The sequence below is a fragment of the Telmatherina bonti genome (genome assembly GCF_933228915.1).
Source record: "Telmatherina bonti genome assembly, chromosome: 9".
Taxonomy (NCBI): domain Eukaryota; kingdom Metazoa; phylum Chordata; class Actinopteri; order Atheriniformes; family Telmatherinidae; genus Telmatherina; species Telmatherina bonti.
Window position 1 is genome coordinate 7,563,708 of NC_136627.1, and position 27,177 is coordinate 7,590,884.

At 43.2% G+C, this 27,177-nt stretch overlaps 1 protein-coding gene across 2 annotated transcripts in view; it reads right to left on the reverse strand.

Moving 5' to 3' along the window:
- Window positions 1–27,177, reverse strand: part of LOC306760045 (chloride channel protein 2-like) — a 170,267-nt gene that overhangs the window by 43,070 nt on the left and 100,020 nt on the right. For both annotated transcript variants that reach the window (XM_079245811.1, XM_079245810.1), the window contains 4 exons: window positions 26,170–26,325; window positions 9,755–9,824; window positions 8,273–8,383; window positions 3,448–3,661 (listed from right to left, as the gene is read on the reverse strand). In XM_079245811.1, the coding sequence (XP_079101937.1) occupies window positions 3,448–3,661; window positions 8,273–8,383; window positions 9,755–9,824; window positions 26,170–26,325 (551 nt within the window). The remainder of the gene's footprint in view (window positions 1–3,447; window positions 3,662–8,272; window positions 8,384–9,754; window positions 9,825–26,169; window positions 26,326–27,177) is intronic.

A 27,177-nucleotide genomic window follows, 5' to 3' on the forward strand; every position in this document is an offset into this window, starting at 1 on the left:
CAGAGTAAATTCACCTGGAACACTGAAGAAAATCGTCGTCCTTACAAAGAAACACACACACACACACACACACACACGCGCGTTGCAGCCCAGTTCGTTTAGGAATGAGAGTCCAAGGAACTAATAAACGAACATCTGATGAGCCGCTGTGCAAAAATAGAAGTTAAAAAAGTGAAGCGAAGCAGTTAGATATCTATAACAGCACAATGTAACTTCCTGACTCATTTTGAAGCAACACTGATATTGATTATGTAAGTTCCTGGAGCCGATATCGTCCAATAACATCCTGAGGCAGAAAAAAACACACTTCCAACACCTTTCCCACCCGGAGCTTCAGGTAACGAATATTATTTGCTGTACAGCACCAGGTCACATCCCAAACACTGGATTTAGGGTAGTTTAATCTACTTATACACTCGGGGTGGGAAAACTGAATTGAAAAATCAAAAATCGGGATTTTTTGCTTCACAATTTTAAAATGGATTTTTTTGTTCAAAAAAATCAATTTTTTTTCAAATAAATAAAATAATCCATTATAAAATTTTTGTCATTTTTATTATTTTTTATTTATCATTATTGTAGTGGAATCATGGTCGGGCTACTGTGTTCTTTTTTCCACAGTGAAATCAAGAAAAAAAGACTAGCAAAAAAAAAAAATAAATAAAAAAAGTTTTATAGTTTTTTTTTGTTTGTTTTAATATGGAAAAATCTGCAATATTGAAGAATTTTGAGGATCACAATTTAAATCAAATAGGCACCCCAAAAAAATACGAATTGAATCGGGACTAAAGCATATCTTCACTGCCCTAGTATACACATAAAGCAATGCAACATAAACCTCGGCTTTACCCGAGGAAGCTACTTAAAGCTCATGATGTGAAGCACATCTGGGCTGAGTCAGCCAAAAAAAAAAAAAAGAACAACTAAGAAGATATTTTTATAGGAGAGGAAAACAAAGAGAAAGCAACAGAGTTGTTACATACTCCACGAGTGTTCTTGTTTCTCGAGACTCCGAGAAGAAAATGACGTCATTTTGTTCTCGTCGATGCGTTTGAAGACAGTTCTCGACACATCGGGCTGGCAGAACTTTTTTCTTGCGGGGCTCTGAGAAGTATCGTGTGATTGGTCGGACATTTGAGGTGGGTGTGGTTAACACGGAGAAAGCATGAAGCGGAGTTGCTGCTTCCATGTGTTTGCTGTTGCTGGTAAAACAGATTGTTTTGATAAAACAGCTGATCGAGGTGGTGAGAAAGTACGAACATTTTTACATGTGGCATTATGTAAATGCCACGCCGCCCTGCCGCGTGCACGACCCGCCCTGCCACGTGCACGACCCGCCCTGCCACGGACGAAGTTGCTCGTTAAATATGAAACTAGAAAAGCACTCGGAGAGCAGAAACCTCCGCCAAGCACAAAGTTAAAGAATCCTTTTAAAACATTCCTGGATCCAAACGGTGATCCGGATCACCTCCAGAATTTAGTTTTTCACTTTTACATTTGCAACAACTCTTGAAATTTTTATAAAAATCCGATTGATCACAAAGACGGCGGCAAAAACATAAAAAACCTCCTCGGCGGAGGCAACAACCGGGTTCATTACACATGAAGCAGACATTGCCCCCCCCCCACAGTGACCCCTCCCCGCTGCAGACCTGCTTCTCGTGGAGTATGTATGGACCTGACGAACAAGATGGTTTTTGTTATTCTTGCAGCCTCGAGAACAACAACTCAGTTCTTGCTTCTCGTGGAGGATGGAACAAACTTTAGCCGCCAATGCAGAGGCTGGCTCATTGCGATCTGGCAAAGTTTAGTAGAGCTTAAAGCAGGAAAATATCTCTGGGAACCATCAGAGGATGCTGATGATAGACACCCCTATCAATGGTCAGAGTCAGGACAATCCAGGTATGCACCCCACTTCGAGCTCCTGCCCGCAATGCATTGTGGTCTATATTGACCCGTCTAGTGACCATCGATCCTCACTACTTTTCAAGAGGCATTGTGGGTAATTTTGCATGCACTTCTTTTTTTCTCTCTGGACATTTGGACACCTCTACAAAATGGCCGAGGACTATATAGGGTAGGGAATAGGGTGGACATTCGGACACAGCCCAGCTGTATTAAACATGCTGCCTCCTGCCTCTCGTGATAAACTTCAAGATTTTTACTATGATCATCATCATTGTAGGGTTTAGTTTTATTTCCAGGTAAAGCACCAGTGTGTCACAGAGATTACTCAAGATGCAGAAAATCTCTGCAGGCTGCAGTGGGGGTGGGGTGGGCATCCTCCAAACCTTTACTCTTTTCATCAGAGAGAACAAATGAATGCAGAACTCTGCAGATCTGCTTCATAAGACCTCCTGGGACCCCCTCCACTGCAGCGGACCGGATCCGATTAATGCAGAATAAATACATAAAAACTTGTGAGGGAAGTACAGATCAGGAAATAAGTCAGCTGAGATGTTAGCAGAGTCAAGGCGGGGCACAGAAATATTCTAACTGAATATGACTGAGAATGAAACAAATACGTCCTCATTAATCTCAGTGATCCATCAGAACCCTAATACGCTCATCAATAATCAGAATCAGCTCCAAACCGCTGAATGAAGAGTGATTTTCTGTGTTGGTGGAACTCTGAGGACCTAACTCCAGTCTGAACTGTGTGATGGTATGAATTATTAATGAGTGTGAAGGTAATTACGAGCCATGTAACCAGTGAGCCAGGCACCTTCACCCTCATCTGTCTCTGACAGTCTAATAGGCTGTGCTATTTGGAGTTCAAATACTTCAGCTAAATTAAAAGGCATGATCTAAAACCATTACAGAACACAGTTCAGTCAGCTTGAAATCACCTGTTAGCACAAAGGCGAAGGACACATACATGCGGGACTAATTCAACTCGTAAAACCAGAGGATGAACTAACTTCCAGCAAATGTCCCCAAACTTCATTCACCTTCTAAACGTAAAAAAAAAGCAAAAAAAAAAAAAACCCCCCCACAAAAACAAAAACCTTTTCATCATCATCAAAGATGTGAAAGGAAATAAAAAAAAGAGCTGCGCAGTTTTGCTGAAATAACGTTTAACATGTTGATGTGAAGCTGATGTTTCATCTGACATCAAGCTCTTCCCCTGCTTCACTTCAAGGTAGAGGTCACGCAGAGGAATTTCCCTTTTCAGAGTCACGTTCCAAACAACAAAGGACATTTTCAGTTCATGGGGGACAACGAAGAGGAAAGATGCTCTGCAGACTGAGCTGAATGATGCAACCAATTTCAGACACTGACAATAAAGGTGTATCGTATCGCATCACAGTTGTGATACGATGCGGTTTGATCTGCCCAACCACAGCGAATCCCACAGACTACCCAGGTGTGAATGCCCCCTTAGTTTCAGCTGTAAAATTGCATACATTTGATGTTCCAATATGATAATCATGAAGCTGTACGTACTCATGGTGACCCCAGCCCAGCTCGGGAAGGTAGGGCAGCTTCTTTATCCTGATGATGGAGTCGTAGAGGGATGGCTGCAGGGACTGGGCCACGGCATTGGCCAGGATCACGGCTATCATCACCGGCAGGATGTGCGAGATCTGACCGGTCAGCTCAAACACGATGACAGCAGTGGAAACTGTGTGGGTGACCGCGCCCGACAAGGCTGCTGCACCTACAGGTGGGGGGGGGGGGGGACGGAGGGGGGGACGGACAGTCAAAATATAAAACAAGAAACAATAACTAAAATATCTCTACTTTCAGAGCTCTTCAATCAGAAGAACGGGTGTCACAATGGATTTTTTTCTTTGAAAACTTGTTTTTTTCCTTTTAAAATGGACTCACATGTGAAATGGAAATGTATTTGTGGGATGAGCAGCAGAGGGGATGCATCTTGATCCCATACAAAACTTGTCAAATCTTCTCTGTCGATGTTAAACAGCTGTTTCTGCTATTGATTCTTGTTTGGTGCCTTTCATTGGATGATTGGAGTCTGAAGAAACAAGTCATTGTGCTAATTTAACATACAGGGCGTATTTATAACATACCTCTCCTGAGATGTTCCCAGGAGAGGTAAGAAATTTAATCTCTCCAGTGTGCCCTCGGTCTTCTCCAGGGTCTCCTCCTGCAGGGACGTGCCAAGAACACCTCACCAGGTAGGCGTCCAGGAGGCATCCGAACCAGATGCCTGAACCACCTCATCTGGCTCCTCTTGATGTGGGGGAACAGCGGCTCTACTCTGAGCTCCTCCCAGATGACCGAGCTCCTCACCCTATCTCTAAGGGAGAGCCCGGCCACCCTGCGGATGAAACTCATTTCAGCAGTCTTGTCCTTTCTTCACTACTCAAAGCTTGTGACCGTAGGTAAGGGTATGGCTCCCACCCCTGCTCTGACCTATTTTCCAAACTACCACATTATTTTCATATGAATTCAGAGGGAACAAAAAACAGAAAACAGACATTTGGGGACAAAATATTCTCATCTGGCACTGGAAGAGAAGGTTTCCACATGCTCAACTCTGCTGCTCATCCCACAAATTGATTTTCTTTGAAAATGTGGCTCCACTAAAAAGGAAAATAAACAGACTTTCCAGCCGTATAAGATTTATTACCAGGAAGCATAGTTAAAACAGACATAATCCAACAGACATTCATTTATTTTCTTTTTGTAAAACTACAGCATTTTAACATCAGTGTACGAAATATGAACCGCTAACATGCTGCAGAGCTCTACTGATGCTGACATGAAAAAACAGCTGTGTTTGTGTGCGATGACATCTCAATACATGATGATGTTTATGGTAAATGTTCCACACTGTTGATTTGACTGTAATCACATCAAGGAAGAGACGGATAAGGCCGGTGCTTGGCAGGCTTCACTGTGAAATAATGTGGAAGAAGTGCTGTCAGAGTAGGGCTGGGTGATATATCGAATATAGTTGAGACATCGTGGCTAGTCCTCCGTGCGATATAGAAAATGTCTATATTAGTCATATTCGAGTATCCTGTTGTCACGTAGGTGTTTTTTAGCTGTGGGCGGGGTTTTCTCCCTCCTCCTCGACTCTCTGCACCGCTTTGCATAGAGAGTTAAAGCAAGCGCACCTAGTTACGTACATAACGTGAGCTACGTGCTATGTCATGAGAGGCAGTGTGTAGCAGCTTTTATAGCAGAGAACTCCGGTAGCAGTCGCAGCGCGAGTTACAAAAAAAGGAGGAGGAAGAATTTGTTACGAAGAAAAATAGTACAGGATCCATCATCTGGCGGTGGTTTGGATACCGGAGAGAGGATGTTGACCAAACAACTGTCGTATGCAGAGTACACTACTCACAAAAAGTTAGGGATATTTGGCTTTCAGGTGAAATTTATGGAAAATGCAATATGTTCATGCTACAGTGATATAATATCATAAAAGTAAGACATTTAAGTAGAAGGATGCACTACTGATTTCCTCATCTCAAAAAATTCATTCAACACAAAAGGTAACAACAATGGTAGTTACACCACAACAAAAAATGTGAACGTCTCAATATCTCGTCATGTGCCCTTGAGCATCAATTACAGCTTGACAACGACGTCTCATGCTGTTCACAAGGCAACTTATTGCCTGCTGAGGCATGGCATCCCACTCTTCTTGAAGGGCAACCTTCAGGTCATTGAGGTTCTGGGGTGCAGGGTCTCGAGCCTCTACACGACGGCTCAGCTGATTCCACAGGTTTTCAATGGGATTCAGGTCTGGAGAGAGTGCAGGCCATTCCATTTGAGGTACACTAGTCTCTAACAGCCGTTCCCTGATGATGCGGCCTCGATGAGCAGGAGCATTGTCGTCCATGAAGATGAAATTAGGCCTGTGCTGTTCATGTAGGGGCACAATCACTGGATTAATGATGTTATTCAGGTAGTATGGGCTTGTCACTGTACCATTCACAAAGTGTAGGGCAGTTCTGTACCAAGTGGACACCCCTGCCCACACTGTAACACCGCCACCACCAAAAGCTGGCCTGGTGACAACAGTGGCTGATGCATAGCGCTCTCCCTGACGTCTCCAACATCGTTGCCGGCCATCATTTCTGCTCAGTGTGAATCGACTTTCATCAGAGAACAGCACTGAGGCCCACTGGTTCCTCGTCCAGCGTAAATGCTCCCTGGCCCATGCAAGACGATGATGCCTGTGCCTGGTGGTGTGGTCAGGTACCCGTGCAGGTCGTCTAGCACGCAGACCACGCTGATGGAAACGGTTTCCAATGTTTAAACACCAGCTCTAATTGAACCAGGACATTTATTGGTCAATTCAAGGATCACACACCTGCCGTGATTTTTGCCGTTAAGCTCCTTGTTAGAGAACAGCAACTTGTGCAAAATTTATTGAAACATTTAACAGTTGGACATGTGCATTTAAAAGCTTAGAGAAGATCACATTAAGTTCACCTGTACAGGTTTGAATGCATTTTAGGCTTGTTGTGAAATTTCACCCAAAAACTGAATATCCCTAACTTTTTGTGAATAGTGTATGTCGCAAAAGTGTCGCCACAAAAGGTCGTAATACCACAAATTTATTTCATCATTTGAAAAGTCACCTCCTGGAGCACGTATTTTCATACATTGCATTTATTACATCATGCAAAGGCACTTTATTTTTTTTTTAATTACATGTTTCTGCCACTGCTTTAACTGTTCAATAAATATGGTTTTAATCAGTTTGCTTCATTACAATTTCATCCTTTTGGCATGAATGTTTAAAATCAGCATATCTTAATGCAGTATGAACAATTATGTTTTAATGTAGACACAAAATCATCTTACTGATGTGATTGTATGCACCAAAGCATGAATTCAAGGCTAAGGTAAATATCTAGATATATATCGTATATCGTGACATGGCATAAAAATATCGGGATATTACTAAAAGGTCATATCGCCCAGCCCTATGTCAGAGTCAGAGACCCATCTTGCTAAATGCCTTCGAGTCATTTGGCTAGATGTGAGCATACCGACGCATGGTCAGCCCTAGCTATGTCAGCTGAAAACTGCCCAACAAATAGAGCATGCTCAAGATATGTCATGACCTCCAGGTCCCACCATGGTCTGTGGCACATTTTCTCCTGAGACCAGGTTGAAGATAAAGATAAAACCCAAAAAAGATCAGAAGTAGAGCTCCACAATATATCGCTTGAGCATCGCCAAAGCAAATACAACTGTGCAATAATCACATCACAGCTCCTGCAATTAAATAAACTCAATATGTTCTCATCAATTTCAGAGGAACCCGACAAACAAACCTTTATGGTAAAACACAGATCACCTTTGAAGATTATAGAACAAAACATTTCCCTAGTGGTGCCGTAAAAGATGGTAAGAATAACTGTTAAATACAGACAAAAGCATAACTAGAAGACTCACAAAAAGAGGGAAGATGAGTGCAGGTTAAAGTCAACAAGATGGCAGGAGTGCAGCAGAGCTTTGAGCAAGTCATCTGTTGATAATTCCTATAAATTAACATCTTGCATTATATATCGCAGGGTTAGAAAATATCAGTCATTTTTTTTAATATCATGCAGCCCTAACCAGAAGGAAGGGACATAAAGCATCAGGTTTATAGTTCAGTTAATCTCGCCTTTGCTCCAAAGTAGCCATCCAGAGCAGAAATTCATCAAGTGTTCTCTTTTATATCGACAAAATCCACTTATTCTACTGATCCCACTTACGCTTTTCTAACTTAAACTTTTGTCTTTAAAAAGAGAGTGAAATAAAAAGTAAGCCTTCACAGCGAGAGGAAATGGACGAGCCAAACTCAGAGCATCAGATGAAGACCAGTGCAGACATAATAACAGCAGAGAGTGAGAGCGGCTTTTCAATGGGTTCTTTGGTAACTTTATTAAGCCGCATGCGTCTTGATTTTCCTCCTCAGATAAATGCCAACGCTCGCCCTGCCCGTCCTAACATTTAGTCCTCGGAGCGCTGAGAGATGAGAGAGGCTCATCAGAGCGCCTGTAAAGGGCTGAGTCATCAGCTGCAGCATCAGCGGGACCAGAGGAAACTACCAGAAACGAGCAGCACATTTAACACAGCTGTCAACAGGTGAAGGGAAAGTTTTTTCATTTATCACTGTTTAAAGAACTTGCTTCGGTTTCCTGAATTCACCAATCACCAACCAGTAAAGCAAATCCCTACAAATGTCAGAGCTGAGCTGAAGTCTAACAGGAAGGAAAACCTTCTGCAGACCTTCGTGCTTTCCTTCAATCACATCAGTTTGTGAAGAAACCAATTATATACAGCGAATTGAACATACCCACGACTGCATATCCCCCTGGTACGATGGGGTAGATGGTTCCATCTGTGTTGATGCCATCAGGGAACCAGGCGGCCATGCTTTCTCCAACCAGACGACCAAAGGCTGCACCTGGATTACAAAACAACACACCCACAACCAGTACGTTTAGCTGTAATTTTTGAAGCTGTTAATCACCTGATTAGTCTCTTAAATAGTTTGTGATGCTCCAGCTAAAGGCTTACATGTCCACCACTTCCTGTTACTGGACGTAACAGGACCCTTATTGCTGTAAAATGTTTGGAGAAGGTTGAGAAACAAACTTGGACAGATGAGCTGGTAGTAGGACAGGAGGTGTATTGAAGTAATCTGTTTTAAGCTGCTGAACTTTGACTGACTTGTACAACTAGACCACGTTTCTGTGATTACTGGTGTAGCACCGGTTTTTTCCCCCTCGTCGTCATCATCATAAATGAAGGATAAAAACAGCTTTTGCGCTCTGGCTCGTGTTTTTAGCTGGGATGGGAATTCTTCTGGCAAGTTGACATGTTTTTGTGGCAAAACTTGTCTTTGAGATCTTTATTTTACATTTAACTCCATGTACTGTCCACTCTTCTGTCAGTGGCTTTAAAAATATTAAATGTGCTGCAGATGGGAGGCTACGACTGGAACTTGCTTACTGGAAAGGACTTTCTGTGGTCAGTGTCTTCATTTTTCTTCTTAGCTTCTAGAAGCATGTTTATAGTCGTTTATCACATCTGTTTTGTACATGTTGCCGTGACAACACATTGAAACAAGAGCAAACCGCCAAGTTTATTCTGTGTTAGCTTAAATCAGCCTCAAGCATCAAGTATCAGATTGGGCCCCTTTGTCCTTCAGAACTGTCTTAATTCTTGACATCATAGATCCAACAAGGTGTTGGAAACGTTCCTCAGAGGTTTCGCTCCATGTTGACATGAAGCATCACACAGTTGCTGCACATCATGATGAGAATCTCCCGTTCCACCACATCCCAAAGCTGCTCTGCTGGACTGAGATCTGGTGACTGTGGAGGCCGTTGGAGGACAGTGAACTCATCGTCATGGTGGAGATGATGTGAGCTTTGTGACATGGTGCATCATCCTGCCGGAAATTTCCATCAGAAGATGCTACACTGTGCTCAGAAAGGGATGGACATGGTCAGCAGCAGATTCTGATCCTACCATGTGAATGTGGAGCTGAACTGGAGACTCATCAGACCAGCAACGTTTCTCCATCTTCTATTGTCCAGTTCTGGTGAGTCTGTGTGAATTGTAGCCTCAGTTTCCTGTTCTTACTGACAGGAGGGAACCTGGTGTGGTCTTCTGCTGCTGGAGACCATCTGCCTTAAGGTTGGTCTAGTCTATACAGCCTATAAAGATAGTTTCCTCCATTCTTTGCAGACCTTTTCCTAAACGTCACATTTCAACCTCATCTCTGCTCTCGTTGCTCTTATAGACACAAATATTCCGTTTTAGTTATTACCAATGACAAACACAGGCATGAAGGCTCCACAGGGCACTGGGATGGTGGTGGCCAGGGCAGACATCCAGAACTGTGGGTGAAAAAAAAAAAGAGAAAAAAAACAGAAAACATGAAACGAAAGAACAGGATGGCATTTCCATTCGCTTCCCATCAGCATGCAGATAGCCAAGCTGAATCCAGCCATATGAGGCGTACTGCTGAAGTTAAACCAAACTGTCACACTCACTCTTCATTTGATAAAGAGCCTGAAATAAACCCTGGCTAATGAGCGGGCTCTGCTGATTGGCTGACCCCGCCAGGCGAGGGTATGGGACCGCTAATTAGGCAAGACAAACAAAAAAGGGAAATGTCAGCACTGACAATGTGTTAGCTTTATTGTCAGGAGTGTGTATGTGTGTGTGTGTGTGTGTGTGGTCGAACGTATGTTAAAGAAGATATGAGTCTTCAAAGGCTGCGCTGACACCTGGGGCAGTGATGAAACGATAATGATTAAAAAAAAAAAAACCTCCAGTCCTGCTGGTGTGGACTCAGATATTAGACCCGATTAGACCGTCTCATTAAAATTCCATTCAAGCTTCATCCAGCCGGGATGGGATCGATCCGTTTAAACTTATGGAAAGTCTTAAAACCTTCATATTGCAGGTGGAAAAGCACAGCTGAGAAGGTTTAAGTGATCGATGAGTTTTGTTTTTTAGGCTGATTTTACGTCATGGGAACTGTTGATGAGCCGATACGGAACGGCAGTTTTGATTAGTGATGTGATGCATGTACACATGCAGGGCTAACATGGTAAAAATCAAATTCCAGTGACTCACAGCACGGGATGCAGCCTTAAGGGTCATGTATGTTCTGTAGATTTAACCACAGCAAGCTGTCTTATGTTGTACGTAAGTTTACAGAAACCTGTAAAACTACAAGACAGTAAACTAAGACATGGAGACTGACGGTGCATTCAGGGCATTTTGGCTGTGTTGCTTTCACGGTTCATGGTACGGTGTGAATTTCCTCAGTTAATGTAGAAATTTCTGAAGGCTTTTAATTGTTATTGTTTGCTGGCAGAACCATAGGCTGGACCACATGGAGGTTGGGACTAAACCTGTCACGGTAACAAATTTTGCCATGCGATTAATTGTCTCATCTCATTTTGAGACCATTTTCAACTAAAATACCAATTATGCCACAACAAGGCAAGCACACCCTTTCAAGAACATAATTTAATTTCTAAACACCATTTAGCTCGATGTGCAGAATAGTTTATGCTCATCCATTTCATAGTCTGCTAAAACAGATCAGGATTTCTCCTGTTGTTTTGGCAACGTGGTTATCTGGAACATATGGTCTCTAAACACTATGTAGCACAGTTACATAGTCTATGGTCAAGCCTATATAGGGGGACATGTCTGGAGTGGACCAGAGGTGAAATGATAAAATTGAATGTCTTTGATCGCCTTCAGTATATCATTTTTCTATCATTGTAAAGTTGTGGATTTGCCGTTTGTAACATGTTTGTCCATCCAGACAGATTGTTAATGCATTTTTTTCTCCCAGCTGGGAAAACTGCAGTTGATGACTCAGATAAAGAACTCAGGACTTTCTACTTCAAAAGGAGGTCCATCCACACATCTCCAAAACAGAGCTCAATGAAAGCCCTAAAAATCAGATCCATCTTAATCCGGGTAGACAGACCTCCACATTAAACCAGGAACCCTGCTGGTTTTATGTTGTTCCTGGTAGGAAATGTCTACAGACAGACTGTGGCACCCTTTTGAAGTTGGACCCTGGTAAGAGCCTGTTGTCCATCATCCCAGGAGGTCCCTTTGTATCCACAGCACACAAAGACCAAATTCCAGAGCAGAACCTTTAAGCTCTGAGTTCTAAACTGTATAAAATACTAGATGTATCCTCAGCACACCTGGATAAATGGAGTCTTCTTCCTTTCTAAATTAATCCAAGACTTTAACCGTTTTTCAGATGTGAAATCCACAGAAGTTAGCAAGTTAGTTAATTTCTGTAATTCCTTGGATGGAGCAATGGCGCCACCTAGCAGACACCCTTGAACAGGTTGAGATATGCATTTCCGGCCGATTAAATACACCGTGATTAACATTATATGCTGTTGTTATTAACGACTCTGACTCAAAGTAAGAACTTGTGTGGAAATGATTTGAAATGTCTTGTACCTGTTAACAAACCTTTTCCACTTTTGACAGCAGCAAAACTGTTTTAAGGTTCATGTTTATAAGGATCATTCATACTTCTTCTCATCTATAAATGGATTTTATAGACATGTTTTGAGGTTGGAAAAATTTTAAGTTTAATTCCCCAAGAACTTAGTATTTTGACCAAACTTTCAGACCCCATGTCCTGACCCCTGCGCTCTGATTGGATAATCTAAAGTTTGCCCCAGAGCACCGGCAAATTTAACTGCGGGCCTTCCCGGAACTCTTCCTCTTCTTTTTTTCCCCCCTGCTCTTGTTTTTTTGTCTTGTTTTGTTCTTCTCTGGCCTTACTTTTTCTTTTGTTTTGTTTTCTCTTCGTTTTCGTTTGATGTTTGCTTTAGTCGTGTTTTTGTCCGTCTGGCGCCGTGTTCGTTTTTATTAAGCTCGCTCGACTGCTTAACACCAGAAAACTCATCCAATTCTGGCTGAACAACTTTTGCTTCTGACACACCATCGAAGCTGCTCTCCCGGCCCACAAAGACTGTGACCAGTAACGCACGGACGACCCGAACGTTACTGTTCCAGCTGATCCCAGGACTTTGCCGGCACCCGTGACCCGTGGATTCTAATCGGAGTTGGGTCCAGCTTCAGACGTCGAACCAGGCGGTTCCAGGCGAGCTCCTGACTTCTGTGGAGGTCCCCTTTGGACAAGTATCAGGACGACCACTGAATCCTTGCCCACGGGACCCAAGGTTCGGGTTCTCGACCACCAAGGCGCTGAAGTAAGGCCGACCCATTATTCCACTGTCTCCGATCCAGCTGGTGTCTTAGTAAGCAGAAGCTGCCCTTTTTAAATCCATTCCCCCGGTATCCGCCTGATAGTCTACCCTGACATAGTTAGTTAACTTCATTAGACTTGCCATCTTTCCAACCTTTCTAGTTGTGTAAGTTATGTAAGCTGCTTACATAACTTTACCTTTAATAATTTTATTTTACATTTTTGTGGTTGACTCGGCTCGAGCTTCCATACTCTCTCTCTCTCTCTCTCCCTCTCTCTCTCTCTCTCTCATCTTGGCTAATTCAGTATTTGATGCTTGCTGATGCTATTTCTGGTTTACATTCATTTCATTTGTGCCTGATGATTTTAACCGGTGTGGTTTTAATAAAGTGTGTTATATTTTAAGAAGTCGTGGTAGCATGATCGATCTTTGAAAAGTGATTTGTCCCCCTGACGAGAACTTACAGTAAGCGTATTTTGAGACTGATGGTTATCTGTTATTAGACAAATATCATTGTCATATTACGGTATTCCCTGCCTGACCGTATAACAAATTTAGGGCTGGGTGGTGCCCCGAGATCGTCCGCTTGTCTAAGGACACATCCAATTAATAATTAAAACACCCACTGTCGCTCCAACATTGGATCACAGGTTAACGTTAATGATAATACGCTACATAGGAGACTCTTCATATAAATGTGAGATATAAGAAGATGTGCAAAAACACACTCTTTCCCCCTGATTAACCCCACTGAGAAAATTTAAAGTGACTTTACGTTTAATCAGACCTCCATTCACGCAGCAATAGCACAAAAACTGCCACATTCAGCATCTGCATGGATAAAGTCAGTGATGTGAGTTAGAGTATTGTAAAGCTGCAGCACGAAGCTCGGAGCTCAAATAATCTCCTGCTTTCAAATAGACTTTTTAATTACACTCATTGCTGCTCTCTCTTCCCTCTGCTCTGCCTTTAGTTAGCTGTAATTAAAGCTGGCTGCCATAGTGACGTAATGAATCTCCTCCTGCAACCTCACACCACCGCCGTTTTCACACTCCCAGCAGAAATACACACTCCATAACACAGCCTCAGAGACGAGAATCAGACACAAACATTTGATTACAGCAAACGGCCCTCATGGGAAAACAAAGAAGTCATGAAGTCAGTTCTTCAGACTCCCTTTTCGATCATGTCTTCACCTCTTCATTTATTTTCTTCTTCCATCCAGCTGGTAAAACCTTCAGAAGAGCTGCAGAGGTTTAAAGGATCTGTGGCCTCATAACAGCGGCTCCATCCTCCTGGAAAGGCCGTGAACTCTGCAGAGATGCCTGGCAGAGTGTAAGTCTCGGTGTAGGAGTGGGATTTTATTACCTCACCTCACCATCCGAGAGAAAAATCTGCTTTCATAAAACATCATCTCGAGTTAAGCTACACCAAGCAGACAAAAATGACGGTCTGTCTGCATGGGGATGACAGGATCATCAGGAGCAGCTGCTTGTTTACTAATAATAACACACTGAGAAGCTCCTGGATGCAGGTGACTGTGACAAGATGCTGCAAGCAGCGCCTCCTGCATCCTCACAGCAACTTCACTGACGTTTGCAGGCTCTCACTTACTCAGGAGTCCCCCTTCAGGTGGATCAGGGTTACCACGGAGATGGACCGATGATGACAAATGTGGCTCTATGTCTATTTTTGCAGCTTTAAATCTTGTGTGCTCGGTGGAAGAAAAAAAAACGTTCAACTTCAGAGTCGGTGTCTCTTCAGCTCGGAGAAATGACAGAAAACATCAGCTGTCTTATTTATGTGATTATAGCTGAACCGAGTGCTGATTAAATGTGGATTATTTGGGTTGATGAACTTATTTTCATGATGTATTAGAGCTGAAATCACCTCCATCACCTCGTCTGGGGAAAACTCTGCAGCGTTCGAGAACCACAACCCAAAGTTCAGACACCTTTATTAAAGCTTTCAGGTTTACCCCTGGACGACTGATAATCTACACCAGGACTATTCAAGTCGTGTCCCACGAGGGCCGCACCCCCGCAGGTTTTCAATGTATCCCTGCTTCAACACGCCTGACCTAAATGAACTGGACTCAACAGCCAATGAAGTTCAGCACAACGACATGTTCAGTTGAGTCAGATGTGTTGCAGGCATAAGCTGTAAACCTGCAGGGCTGCGGCCCTCCTGGGTCCGAGCTGCATGGCCCTAATCTACAGAAACAAACTAGATCTTTTACATTTTCTGTATGATCCAAATATGGCAGGATTTTACTCAAAGCTCACGAGCGGGTGGGCAACTCCAGTACTCAAAAGGTAGGGCTGGGCGATTCATCGATTAATTCGAATTTGCTGTTCATGATGATTTATTTTTATGAAAATCTGGATTTTTTTTCTCCCCACCATCACCTTTTGGGCTTCCGTACCTTATAGTGATGTCAGCGCACTCCCGCTGGTTTCCCACAGAATAAACACAAAATGGCAGCTAGAAACGTACAAGAAGTGCCCCCTCTGTGGTTCCATTACATTTTGTTGCTAAATAAAAACTATATTTGTACGTTTTGACAAACAACAGTTGTGATTTGCGGGTGTTTCCGTTGAACGTTTAGCACATTAGCATCACGTTTCGTAATTGCGGTTAATGCAAAGTGGGCACGTAGCGTTATTTTATGCTTTTCTACTTGCTGTGGAGAATTTGCTTCGGATTTTCGAAGCTTTTCTCCCTCATTTTCTTTTCTAAAACTCTGAAATTTGCTGTTGTTTATTCCACACTGCGCCATCTTTACCGTGAATTACCTGGTCACGACCCCCATGTCACATCTGGGGACACGTAAATGCAAAAAAAGTGTCTCCATTACACTCCTGCAATATATTTCTATATCCAAATGTCTGGAAAACCACCTCTTGAGATCGTAAAAACTTTTATAGCCGCAGGTTTTTATGGCGATATGAAGTTTCTGCAAAGTTTCTAGGTGTGACGGAAACGCAGGGTTTTCAGTGTGGGAGGGGCACATGCCACAGGGGTCTGAAGCCAGATGCAGCTGACAGGCTCGTCTTTCTTACCAAAAATGTGTAAATTAAAAAACAGAATGTAATAATATATGTATGTTAGAAATATAACTTTAATAACATTCAGGGATTTTTTAAAAATAGTATTTTGTCTCAAAGAGGTCAATTTTCTCGAAACACATGTTAAGTGTAAAGAAACATTCATTTTTATGACCTCATTGCCAATGGGGGAAATTGTTTTTGTTATTTAATGTCAAAATACTCTAAAAGGAATCACTATATTTCTTCCACGATGAGGCACTTATTTATTTATTAATCAGTTTTCTTATTTTATAATAAAATTACACAAGTGAAGTGAAGCCTATTCCTAAATGTATGATCAAAACTTAAAAACTATCTCACAGTGGAAAAGCACTAAGTACAAACATGTTGTTTCTTATAATGTTTACAGTGGCAGCGCCTGCATCTCTTTTTACAATCTTGTTTAACAGCTTGTTTAGTTGCACTTTAAATTCAGGTAAACTTTTAGGCTGACTGCAATAAAAGCATTTCTGAAAAAGAATAATTTTTGACATTTGTAATTTCTTTTTGTGCAGATTTGTGCAGTTTGATGTCTGCACAAGTCTGTTAATTAAGTTTAATGTGTCAGGTGTGTTGCAGCAGGGAAGTCCCTGACCGTTGCAGGACTGCAGTCCTGAATGGATCGGAGCTGCCCATCCCTGCAGACCAACCACAGCTTAAACACACCTTTGCTGCATAAACTTGGATAGAAAGCAACAATATAAGAAGATAACTGCTCAAAGGCAATATGTTTCCAGAGCCTTTGATGCAATGATCATGCAAGAGAACCCATCATCAGGAAAGGAACTTCAGCCGGGACTGAACTGTAGCTCCAGGCAATGTTAATGAGTGATGTGATGGATGGACTGAAAGCTGGATTCTGAAGCTGTGGCCTGAGCTGGGTCCTGGCTCAGCAGGACAGACTGGAGCAAAGCTGAATATGACCACCTGATTGCTCAACAGGGAAAGTGATCTGATCAGATGATGTGGGTTGGCCCGACTGAACCAATGCAAACACTGCAGCCACAAATCCTCCGCAACAGCAATGACTCACTTGCCTGAAGAAATCATTAATTTTTCATTCAGTCTGATCTAATATAATTTACTTATGGTACACGTCAAGGACGCAGTGCATGGCCATCAAAATGCATGAGGAACTCTGACCTTAAATGGCAGGGAGACATGGACGAACCCTGAGGATATGTCAGCTTTACCTTTGTTGGGGTTTAAAGTCAACAACCCAGACTCAATAACAAGCAGGCAAAGTGAAGAAAAGTCTCACCAGAAATAATCAAAATATAATTTAAATAGTCCTAATGAACTACAAGAATTTTCATGGTGGCTTTAATGAGACTTACAGTATAATTTATGGAGTTGCTTCAGGCCGGTACTATTTTAGAGAAGATTAGTAATTAGCTGATGAATGCAGCTGTGATTTTAACAGTGGATATCATCAGTAATAAATCTGCTCAATAGAAGTAGTAGAAGCTGCCTTTACACTTCTTTGGATGAAAATTCAGATCATTTTGGAGTCTACACTCAGATTTTGTGCAGAGCTTTGACATCTCAGATGCTAATGGAGTCGTCCACCTGGTTCATGTTCAACGGCTCTCCGACACGGTCATGATTTAGGTTTTGTGTGCAGTCTTTGGTTCTTCTTTCCTGTTATTATATTATATCATATTTATATTGTTTGGACCAAAAGGCACATTATCATTATTATAAGGAGCAATATCAACAATCTTTTAATAGCACATCTATTTTGATACATGAGTTGCCCCAGATTAGAAGGCGCATGGTCAGTGAGAATTCTAATGCCAGTTGGAGTGCATTACTGTCGTATGCATGCACACGTAGTTTGGCAAGTTAAATCACCTTTATACCACTGGGTTGTGGTTGCATTAAAACCCTACTGGTAATGCATGGCTCCAAGTTGTTTAATGTGCTTATTCCATTGTCCAACGCATTGTAAGCTGCCTATCCCAGCAGTCTTTGGGCGAAAGGCAGGGTACACCCTGGACAGGTTGCCAGTCCATCACAGGGCCCCCTTCTTTTCAACAAACTAAAATTCTAATCTTTTCATTTTCTTTAATTCTGTGAAAGTAAATTTCTTCTGATTACAACCAAATCTATACCATCCAAAGCAACAATGTTTCTATCACAACTCAGGGTGCCATCCTCCACACCGCATCATTATAATAATCCCACATCAATATGCCTATTTGATCCTCCTAACATTAATTATCCCCACCCCCATGTACCACTGTCATATCTGTTCACAGTCTAGTCATTTTATTGATTATTATAATAATGTCTCTTTTATCGGCTATAACACATCCCTCCATAAGCTCCAGTTTTACTGCAGCTTCACTGTCTCCTGGGAAATCTTCACTCATGTAAACACTTCAGGTCATCTGCATCTTTTAGAGCAATGTTTATTATCATTAACCACCAACTAGTGCAGCTGCGACTGCACCGTGACACAAAACAAATGGTGGATCTTCATCATTTCTAAGTGCGAGTGTGTGCTGATTAATGTCATCCTGAGAGTTAGTTTGAAGTAGTGTATCTTACTTTAGTTGCATATGGAGTATAATCAGTACTATTTTACATCCAGAAATTTCCTAAATAGAGGCTCCTACTGTAGATGGAAGCTGATAAAAGACCACACACACACTCCTCTTGATCCAGTGAGTTTCAGTACCACAGAAACAGCTGAGCAGGGAAGGAAATGGATGTCAGGGTTAGCGGCTCTGACACTCTTTCACGCTCAGATTCATCAGCCAGCTGGAAGACTTCTGTGTTTAGAGGGCACCGTATCACCTGGGGGGCCTCAGGAACCCACAAGGGCCCTTCTTATAATCCAACTCCAATTACATTCCTGCCAGTTCTCACTCATACTCATATTAACACGAACACCTGTCGAAATGAACCCATTTCTCTCTAAGAGCTGTTGATGTGAGCATAATTACACAGCGCTAAAAATAACGTTGAGCAGCCAAACACACCAGACCAGGGTGCAGGTTTGTGTGTTTCAGCATCTTCCCTGGTCTTCAGCTTCCTGTTTGGTAGCTTCAGAAGCTTCACTTTCTGGCTCGGTGTTACATGTGCACTTCTTATCCCAGCTTTATATGCAACTAAATGTTTCCTGAAGCAACAAGACGAGAAGAATTCACTCCACGGAGGAGGAAGATTGTAAGAAACATGTCGGAAAATCATCGGCTGAACACAGAAAAACCAAAAACTGTAATGAGACAAATCCATTAGAGTCAATTTAGTGTGTCTGTGTGTGTGTGGACCATAGACTGTATACAAAAATATAGACGGAGCCTCCGTGACGTCACCCGTAGGTTTCTGAAGAGCTGAATTGAAGCTTGGTGGGCGGTTCCTACCGTCGCCATCTTGGCAGTGTCATGCGTGTCATCTCGCCCGGAAAATACAAATATGGGCAAAGAGGTGGAGCCGTGAGCGTCATGTTGGATGACTGACATCAAGTGAACTCCGAGCTTTCTGTAGCTAAGAGCTAACCAAGCTAACCCCGAGATAACGGGAGCTAACCAGCTACTGGAGGTAAGCGGGCTAAAGCTAAGTCACGTTGTTAACCGACTAAAAACCGCGGTTGTTCTACGTTCTTCTTACTTGAAATGGGAGATCGGGTACCTGTCAATCAAAAGGACACGCCCCTAAATATGCTGAATTTCTAGATTCAATTATTTTTAAAAGGCAGAGTTAGAAAAAATTCACTCCCCCCACAGTTGTCATGAAGGTAAACCTGACCTATTAAACTTAAAATGGATTTTTGAACCAGGCTGTAAACATGTTTATTTCTGCTGTGAAGTTGGTCTTTTTAACATGGGAGTCTATGGGGATTGGCTCTGTTTTGCAGCCCCTAGTGGATGAAGGGGGAACTGCTGTTTTATGCACTTCCGCATCGGCTTTACTTTTTACCACCGGAGGTTGCCGCTCGGTGTGGACAGATCTTCAAGCAGCTCGCTGCAGATTTAACAGCTTACTGATTTAAAAAGTATTTGTGTGTGTGTGTGTGTGTATTCCTTTTGTGTAACTTGTATCTTTGCATCAATAAGTTTAACAACAAGTGCAGTTCCAAATCAAATATACAGCTTGACAAAGGTGCACCGCTCATGTGGCTGCTGTCTCAGTGTGTCTCATCCTGTTTGGACTGGTTGTGCTGGAATGACTTCATGGTGCCGGGACGCCGGTTCAATGTGCTTAAATTCTGAAATGTAGGCACAAAACCTTTCTTCCCACCAACCCTGACTGCTGCTGCCCAGGAGGTTTGGCATGTTTCCAGCTCATACAGCTCACCTGAATCAGACTGATGGGTCAACACGCTTGGGCAGAACTTGACAACAAACTGCTGAATCAGGTGTGTTGGATAGGGAGGCAACTAAATCCTGCAGGACTGTGGACCTCTAGGACTCTGATCCACAACCAGTCACGGAGATGGCTAAGATTATCTGTGATCATAACGAAACTTGTCATTGCATAGAAAAGAACTGTGTGAGCTCCCAAACGGTGAGCAGGTATTTTGGATTATTAAATATTTAGAAAGTCTTTGCAGAACCGGCTCCTGATACAGATTCATTTTCCATCTGCACAAAGAACCTGCGAGTATCCATTAGCTGCTTCTCCTGTAGGGAGCTTGCTGGTTTGGCCAGATGTTGAGAGGTCAGATGTTGTAGTGGGATTTCTCCACACAATGTAGAGCTTGTAACGGAGAATCTTTGAGCTCCTTCATCTGTGATTGGTCAGAAATCTGATTTGTTGTTGAGTAGTTGTGTAAAACGTGGGATAAATGTTTGGTAAAACTGAAATGTATTTTCAGATTTTAAAAACACACGTGTGTTCAGACTTGTAAAATCAACTTGTATTTTGTGACTTGCAGAACGAATCTTGACGCGTCGATCTTGTTTGGATCTGAACTTGTTACACTTCTAGAGAAGCACAAGTTACTGAACTTATGTCCTCGCTCCACACAGCTGTTCGTAGCAACCTTCTACATGAAACCTGAAAAGACATCCTGTGTGAATGTTATCACAACGAGCTAAACACACATACGTGCTATTGTAATCAGGAAATCAAACTGGCGTTATAAAAAACTGGTGTTCTGTCAGAGATTGAGACATTATTCATTTGCTAACGTGGCAGAGAATGACTGCAGCGCTGCACCTTCATCATCATCATCATCAGTCTTTGTTCCGACACCACAGAAGTCCTCAACCTTTGTCAGAAACCCATTCCAGATTTTTTTTTACTGATCTGCAAATAAAGTTTCTGTTGGCTTTGTCAAACCGCTGAAGGAGCTCTTTCTGCTCGGTGGAGCAGATTACAGAGTTTTCCTCTAACTGTGTTCGCTTTGAGGAGAGATCTCAGTCCTCCGTCCTGATCCGGACATCACCAGTCGGCATGTTGAAGCCCACAGAGAGGGGAAACGTATCACCATGCTTAAACAGTTTAGGAAGCTGAAGGCTTCATGGTATGGTGGCCCTGAAGGCTCACAGGAATACAGAAGCTGCACATTTTTGTGCCTTTTGAGTCAACTGCACCTTTAATGTCGCTGCTTCTGCTTTCCGGTGATGATGACGATATAAATCCATCAGTCTGTTTAATCTGAGACGAATGTTTAAAATGACTGAATGTTTCCTGTGTGACGCATCGGGAGGATTTCCTAGATCAACTCTTCTTTCCCTGCAGTGGAACACGCTCTGACTAAACTTCTTTCTGTGGGTGGAAATCATTTCTTCTAAATGTGGAGACCAGCAGCTGCTGCACTTTGCAAATGAGATTTAAACCCTGCCCACAGCCTCCTGCCCATCAGCTGCCCTCTGCACACAGAATACATCCCCCCACACCACTTTCCTGCAGCCCGTTTGTGGGCCTCATCTTCTCTCTGAGCTTTCTCGATATGCAGCTCCTGCTGCAGCAGATTCATCACCTCACTTTTCTCAAACAGGAGTTTTTATTCCATAATGAAGGAAACAGAAATGCCCTGACTGGTTTCAGACTGTTTAACCAGTCTGATGCTGAGCAGCTTCATGCAGACCTGAAGAGACGCTGCGCCTCCTCCATGTGGGATCCAGATGCTAACTAGGGCTGTGACGACGAATTTGACCCAATTCGATTTGATTATGATTTTTTAGGTGCCGATTCAATTTAAATTGCGATTCTTCACGATTCTTTGATATTGCTGATTTTTGTAGACTAAAAATAACAACAAAAAAATTTTTACAAAATCTTTATTGCTCATTATTTTGCTTGTTTTCGGGTAAGAAAAAAACAACCCAGTATCCAGACCGTCATTTTGCTGCTGTAATGCCCAAGAAGACAAATAAAAAGATCAATTATAACAATAAAAATGAAATATTTTAAAATAGATTATTTGTATTTATTTTAAAAGATACATTTTTTAAACAGAAAAATTTTTTTTTAAATGTGAAGCAAAAAATCTGGATATTAGATTTTTTTAATGCGATTTCCGTCCCTACTGCTGATCAGGACTCACTTCAGATCCAGATGTTCACCAGTGTCTCAGATTATTTAACATGAAAATCTTTCAGGGGATCCCAGGTTTATCTTTCTGTCTGATAATTAATCAGTTAGTTCAGGATCAGGATCAGGATCAGGTTCAGCTTCAGGTTCAGGATCAGGTTCAGCTTCAGGATCAGGATCAGATTCAGATTCAGGATCAGGATCAGGTTCAGGATCAGATTCAGATTCAGGATCAGGTTCAGGATCAGGTTCAGGATCAGATTCAGATTCAGGATCAGGTTCAGCTTCAGGTTCAGGATCAGGTTCAGCTTCAGGATCAGGATCAGATTCAGATTCAGGATCAGGATCAGGTTCAGGATCAGATTCAGATTCAGGATCAGGTTCAGGATCAGGTTCAGGATCAGATTCAGATTCAGGATCAGGATCAGGTTCAGGATCAGGATCAGGTTCAGGATCAGATTCAGATTCAGATTCAGGATCAGATTCAGATTCAGATTCAGGATCAGGTTCAGCTTCAGGTTCAGCTTCAGGTTCAGCTTCAGGATCAGGATCAGGTTCAGATTCAGGATCAGGTTCAGGATCAGATTCAGATTCAGGATCAGGTTCAGCTTCAGGTTCAGGATCAGGTTCAGGATCAGATTCAGGATCAGGTTCAGGTTCAGGTTCAGGATCAGATTCAGATTCAGGATCAGGTTCAGGTTCAGGATCAGGTTCAGGATCAGGTTCAGATTCAGGATCAGGTTCAGGATCAGGTTCAGGATCAGGTTCAGGATCAGATTCAGCATCAGATTCAGATTCAGGATCAGGTTCAGGATCAGGTTCAGGTTCAGGATCAGGATCAGGTTCAGGTTCAGGTTCAGGATCAGGATCAGGTTCAGGATCAGGATCAGGTTCAGGATCAGGATCAGGATCAGGTTCAGGTTCAGGTTCAGGATCAGATTCAGGATCAGGTTCAGGATCAGGTTCAGGATCAGGTTCAGGTTCAGGATCAGGTTCAGGATCAGGTTCAGGATCAGGTTCAGGTTCAGGATCAGGATCAGGATCAGGATCAGGTTCAGGTTCAGGATCAGATTCAGGATCAGGTTCAGATTCAGGATCAGGTTCAGATTCAGGTTCAGGATCAGGTTCAGGATCAGGTTCAGGTCCAGGATCAGGTTCAGGATCAGATTCAGGATCAGGTTCAGGATCAGGATCAGGTTCAGGATCAGGTTCAGGATCAGATTCAGGATCAGATTCAGGATCAGATTCAGATTCAGGATCAGGTTCAGGATCAGGTTCAGGTTCAGGTTCAGGATCAGGATCAGGTTCAGATTCAGGATCAGGTTCAGGATCAGGTTCAGGTTCAGGATCAGATTCAGGATCAGGTTCAGGATCAGGTTCAGGTTCAGGATCAGGTTCAGGATCAGGTTCAGGTTCAGGATCAGGTTCAGATTCAGGATCAGGTTCAGGATCAGATTCAGGATCAGATTCAGGTTCAGGATCAGGATCAGGTTCAGGTTCAGGATCAGGTTCAGGATCAGGTTCAGGATCAGGATCAGGTTCAGGATCAGGATCAGATTCAGGTTCAGGATCAGGATCAGATTCAGGTTCAGGATCAGGATCAGATTCAGATTCAGGATCAGGTTCAGGATCAGGTTCAGGTCCAGGTTCAGATTCAGGATCAGGTTCAGGATCAGGTTCAGGATCAGGATCAGCTTCAGGATCAGATTCAGATTCAGGATCTGGTTCAGGATCAGGATCAGGAGCAGGTTCAGGATCAGGTTCAGGATCAGATTCAGATTCAGGATCAGGTTCAGGATCAGGATCAGGTTCAGGATCAGGATCAGGATCAGGTTCAGGATCAGGATCAGGTTCAGGATCAGGATCAGGATCAGGTTCAGGATCAGGATCAGGATCAGATTCAGGATCAGGATCAGGAGCAGGTTCAGGATCAGGTTCAGGATCAGATTCAGATTCAGGATCAGGTTCAGGATCAGGTTCAGGTCCAGGATCAGGTTCAGGATCAGATTCAGGATCAGGTTCAGGATCAGGATCAGGTTCAGGATCAGGTTCAGGATCAGATTCAGGATCAGATTCAGGATCAGATTCAGATTCAGGATCAGGTTCAGGATCAGGTTCAGGTTCAGGTTCAGGATCAGGATCAGGTTCAGATTCAGGATCAGGTTCAGGATCAGGTTCAGGTTCAGGATCAGATTCAGGATCAGGTTCAGGATCAGGTTCAGGTTCAGGATCAGGTTCAGGATCAGGTTCAGGTTCAGGATCAGGTTCAGATTCAGGATCAGGTTCAGGATCAGATTCAGGATCAGATTCAGGTTCAGGATCAGGATCAGGTTCAGGTTCAGGATCAGGTTCAGGATCAGGTTCAGGATCAGGATCAGGTTCAGGATCAGGATCAGATTCAGGTTCAGGATCAGGATCAGATTCAGGTTCAGGATCAGGATCAGATTCAGATTCAGGATCAGGTTCAGGTCCAGGTTCAGATTCAGGATCAGGTTCAGGATCAGGTTCAGGATCAGGATCAGGATCAGCTTCAGGATCAGATTCAGATTCAGGATCTGGTTCAGGATCAGGATCAGGAGCAGGTTCAGGATCAGGTTCAGGATCAGATTCAGATTCAGGATCAGGTTCAGGATCAGGATCAGGTTCAGGATCAGGATCAGGATCAGGTTCAGGATCAGGATCAGGTTCAGGATCAGGATCAGGATCAGGTTCAGGATCAGGATCAGGATCAGATTCAGGATCAGGATCAGGATCAGGTTCAGGATCAGGTTCAGGATCAGGATCAGGATCAGGTTCAGGATCAGGATCAGATTCAGGATCAGGATCAGGATCAGGTTCAGGATCAGGTTCAGGATCAGATTCAGATTCAGGATCAGGTTCAGGATCAGGATCAGATTCAGATTCAGGATCAGGTTCAGGATCAGGATCAGATTCAGGATCAGGATCAGGATCAGGATCAGGATCAGGTTCAGGTTCAGGATCGAGGCCAGCGCTCCACCTCACTTCTCTGATACACTCTGAGTCTCTACCTGCATCTTTTTGATGATCCTCCTCTCCTCTCCTCCATCCATCCATATTTACTGTTTTATCTTCTCATCCATTCATGCCTCTGTCCTTCCTCCCTCATCATCCTCCTTCCCCTCATTCATTTTTCCTTCCATATTACCTCCCTCTTTCATCCATCCTTTCCTACCTTACCCTCTCCAACTTATCTATCCCTTCATCCTCTCCCCTCTGTCTCACCCATCCACCCATCTTCCCTTCTCTCTCCTGCATCCATCCTTCCATCATCCATTCATCCCTTACCCTTTACCCCCCTCAACTCTTTCACATCCGTTTCTTTTCCTTTTTTCCCCCAGGTACCGTCTGGGTTTCACTGATGAACCAGTCAGAGCTGATCTCTCCATCTCCTCCTTCCTCCTTTCATCCAACCAATAAACCCACTTTGTAGAGTCGCTTTTGGTTAACTAAACTTTTAACAGGTAGAGTTTTTTTTATGACCCAACTGCAGCCATGCTGGATTTTAGATGTGAAACGATGAGGATTAAATCAGCAAAAAGGAGGAAGATGGAAACAGGGTGTAAGTCCTCCTCTACCTCGCTAACATGACAGTAATGTGTCACTTCATGGGTCACTGCATGTGTGGGAATCAGCAGGTCTGGGTGGAGATGCAGCGCTAACATGCAGGAACTATGAGGAATTGGTGAAATGAGCGGTCAGTAAGCTACAGGAGCAGCCAGCTGGCGAGGTGGAGAAGTGGGCGGGGCTAACGTCACATATTCAGGTAATAAGTCACTGAATGAGGAAAAAGTTTACGTGGGACTTTAATCAGTTTGCTGAAGGCTGATATGGGAAGTTCGAAGGAAGAAAAAGTTTCCGCGGATTTTCTCGGCTCCTACCTTCATGACGATGAAGAGCACCAGCGTGACGAACACGTTGACCTGCGGGTGTTTCCACGCCTGAGAGTTTCCAATGTGGTCAAATTCCTCAGCGATGCCCTGCTTGGCCCACGTCCGGTTGTCCAGTAACGTCACCAGAGACTCCTTCTGGGTCAGCTACACGCCACAGGAAAAGACACAATCAACACGCAGCAGCAGGAAGTGTTTGTGATGTTTGTGAAGCTGGAACTCTGTTACAAGATCACAGATTTCCTCATTTCTTTCATGTTCTTTAGACGAGAACGTCTCTTCATTACAACCTCAAACTTCTTCTCCTTCTGTTTTAGAGCCGAGTGAGAACGACTTCCTCCTTCTCACCTGCCTCTGGACGTCTCAGCATCCTCATTCCCCTCCGTCTTACTGTAACTTTCCACACCATCAACCATTTTCTGGACTCCCCGTTCAGCATCACAAGCCCCGCCCCTTCCTGCTTCAGATCTTTACAATGAAGAAAAGTTCATCCATACTAACAGCTCTTCTTCCTCCCAATGTCTTCTCCAAGGGTCTGAGCTTGGTCCTCTCCTCTTCATCCTCCATATTCCCCCAATCGGCCACATCATTGTCCACATCGTAGACCACTTCATCCTTCCCTTCACTGGCTTCCCATCCTTCAACCAATTCAGTTTAAAGATGCTAAACTCACTTTTAAAGCCCTCCTACCTTACCCACGTCCTCCACCCCTTCATCTCCAAACCTCCCGTGTTTGACTCCAGCTTCCTCCCCCCCCAGAACCTGGGAGGCTGACTCTTCTCCATTGCAGCTCCCTCCACAGGAGCATCAATCTTCAAATCACACCTCATCCTTTAAAGTGCTTTAATGCTTAATACTCATCATTTACTTCATCTCAGCTTCACAAATAAACTCCTGGGGAAGTCAGGGTTTGTTTAATAGTGACAGTAAGAACATTTCCACATGAACAACGTGGAGGAAACGGAACAGCAGCGTGGCCTGAAGAAAACCAGTAATCAG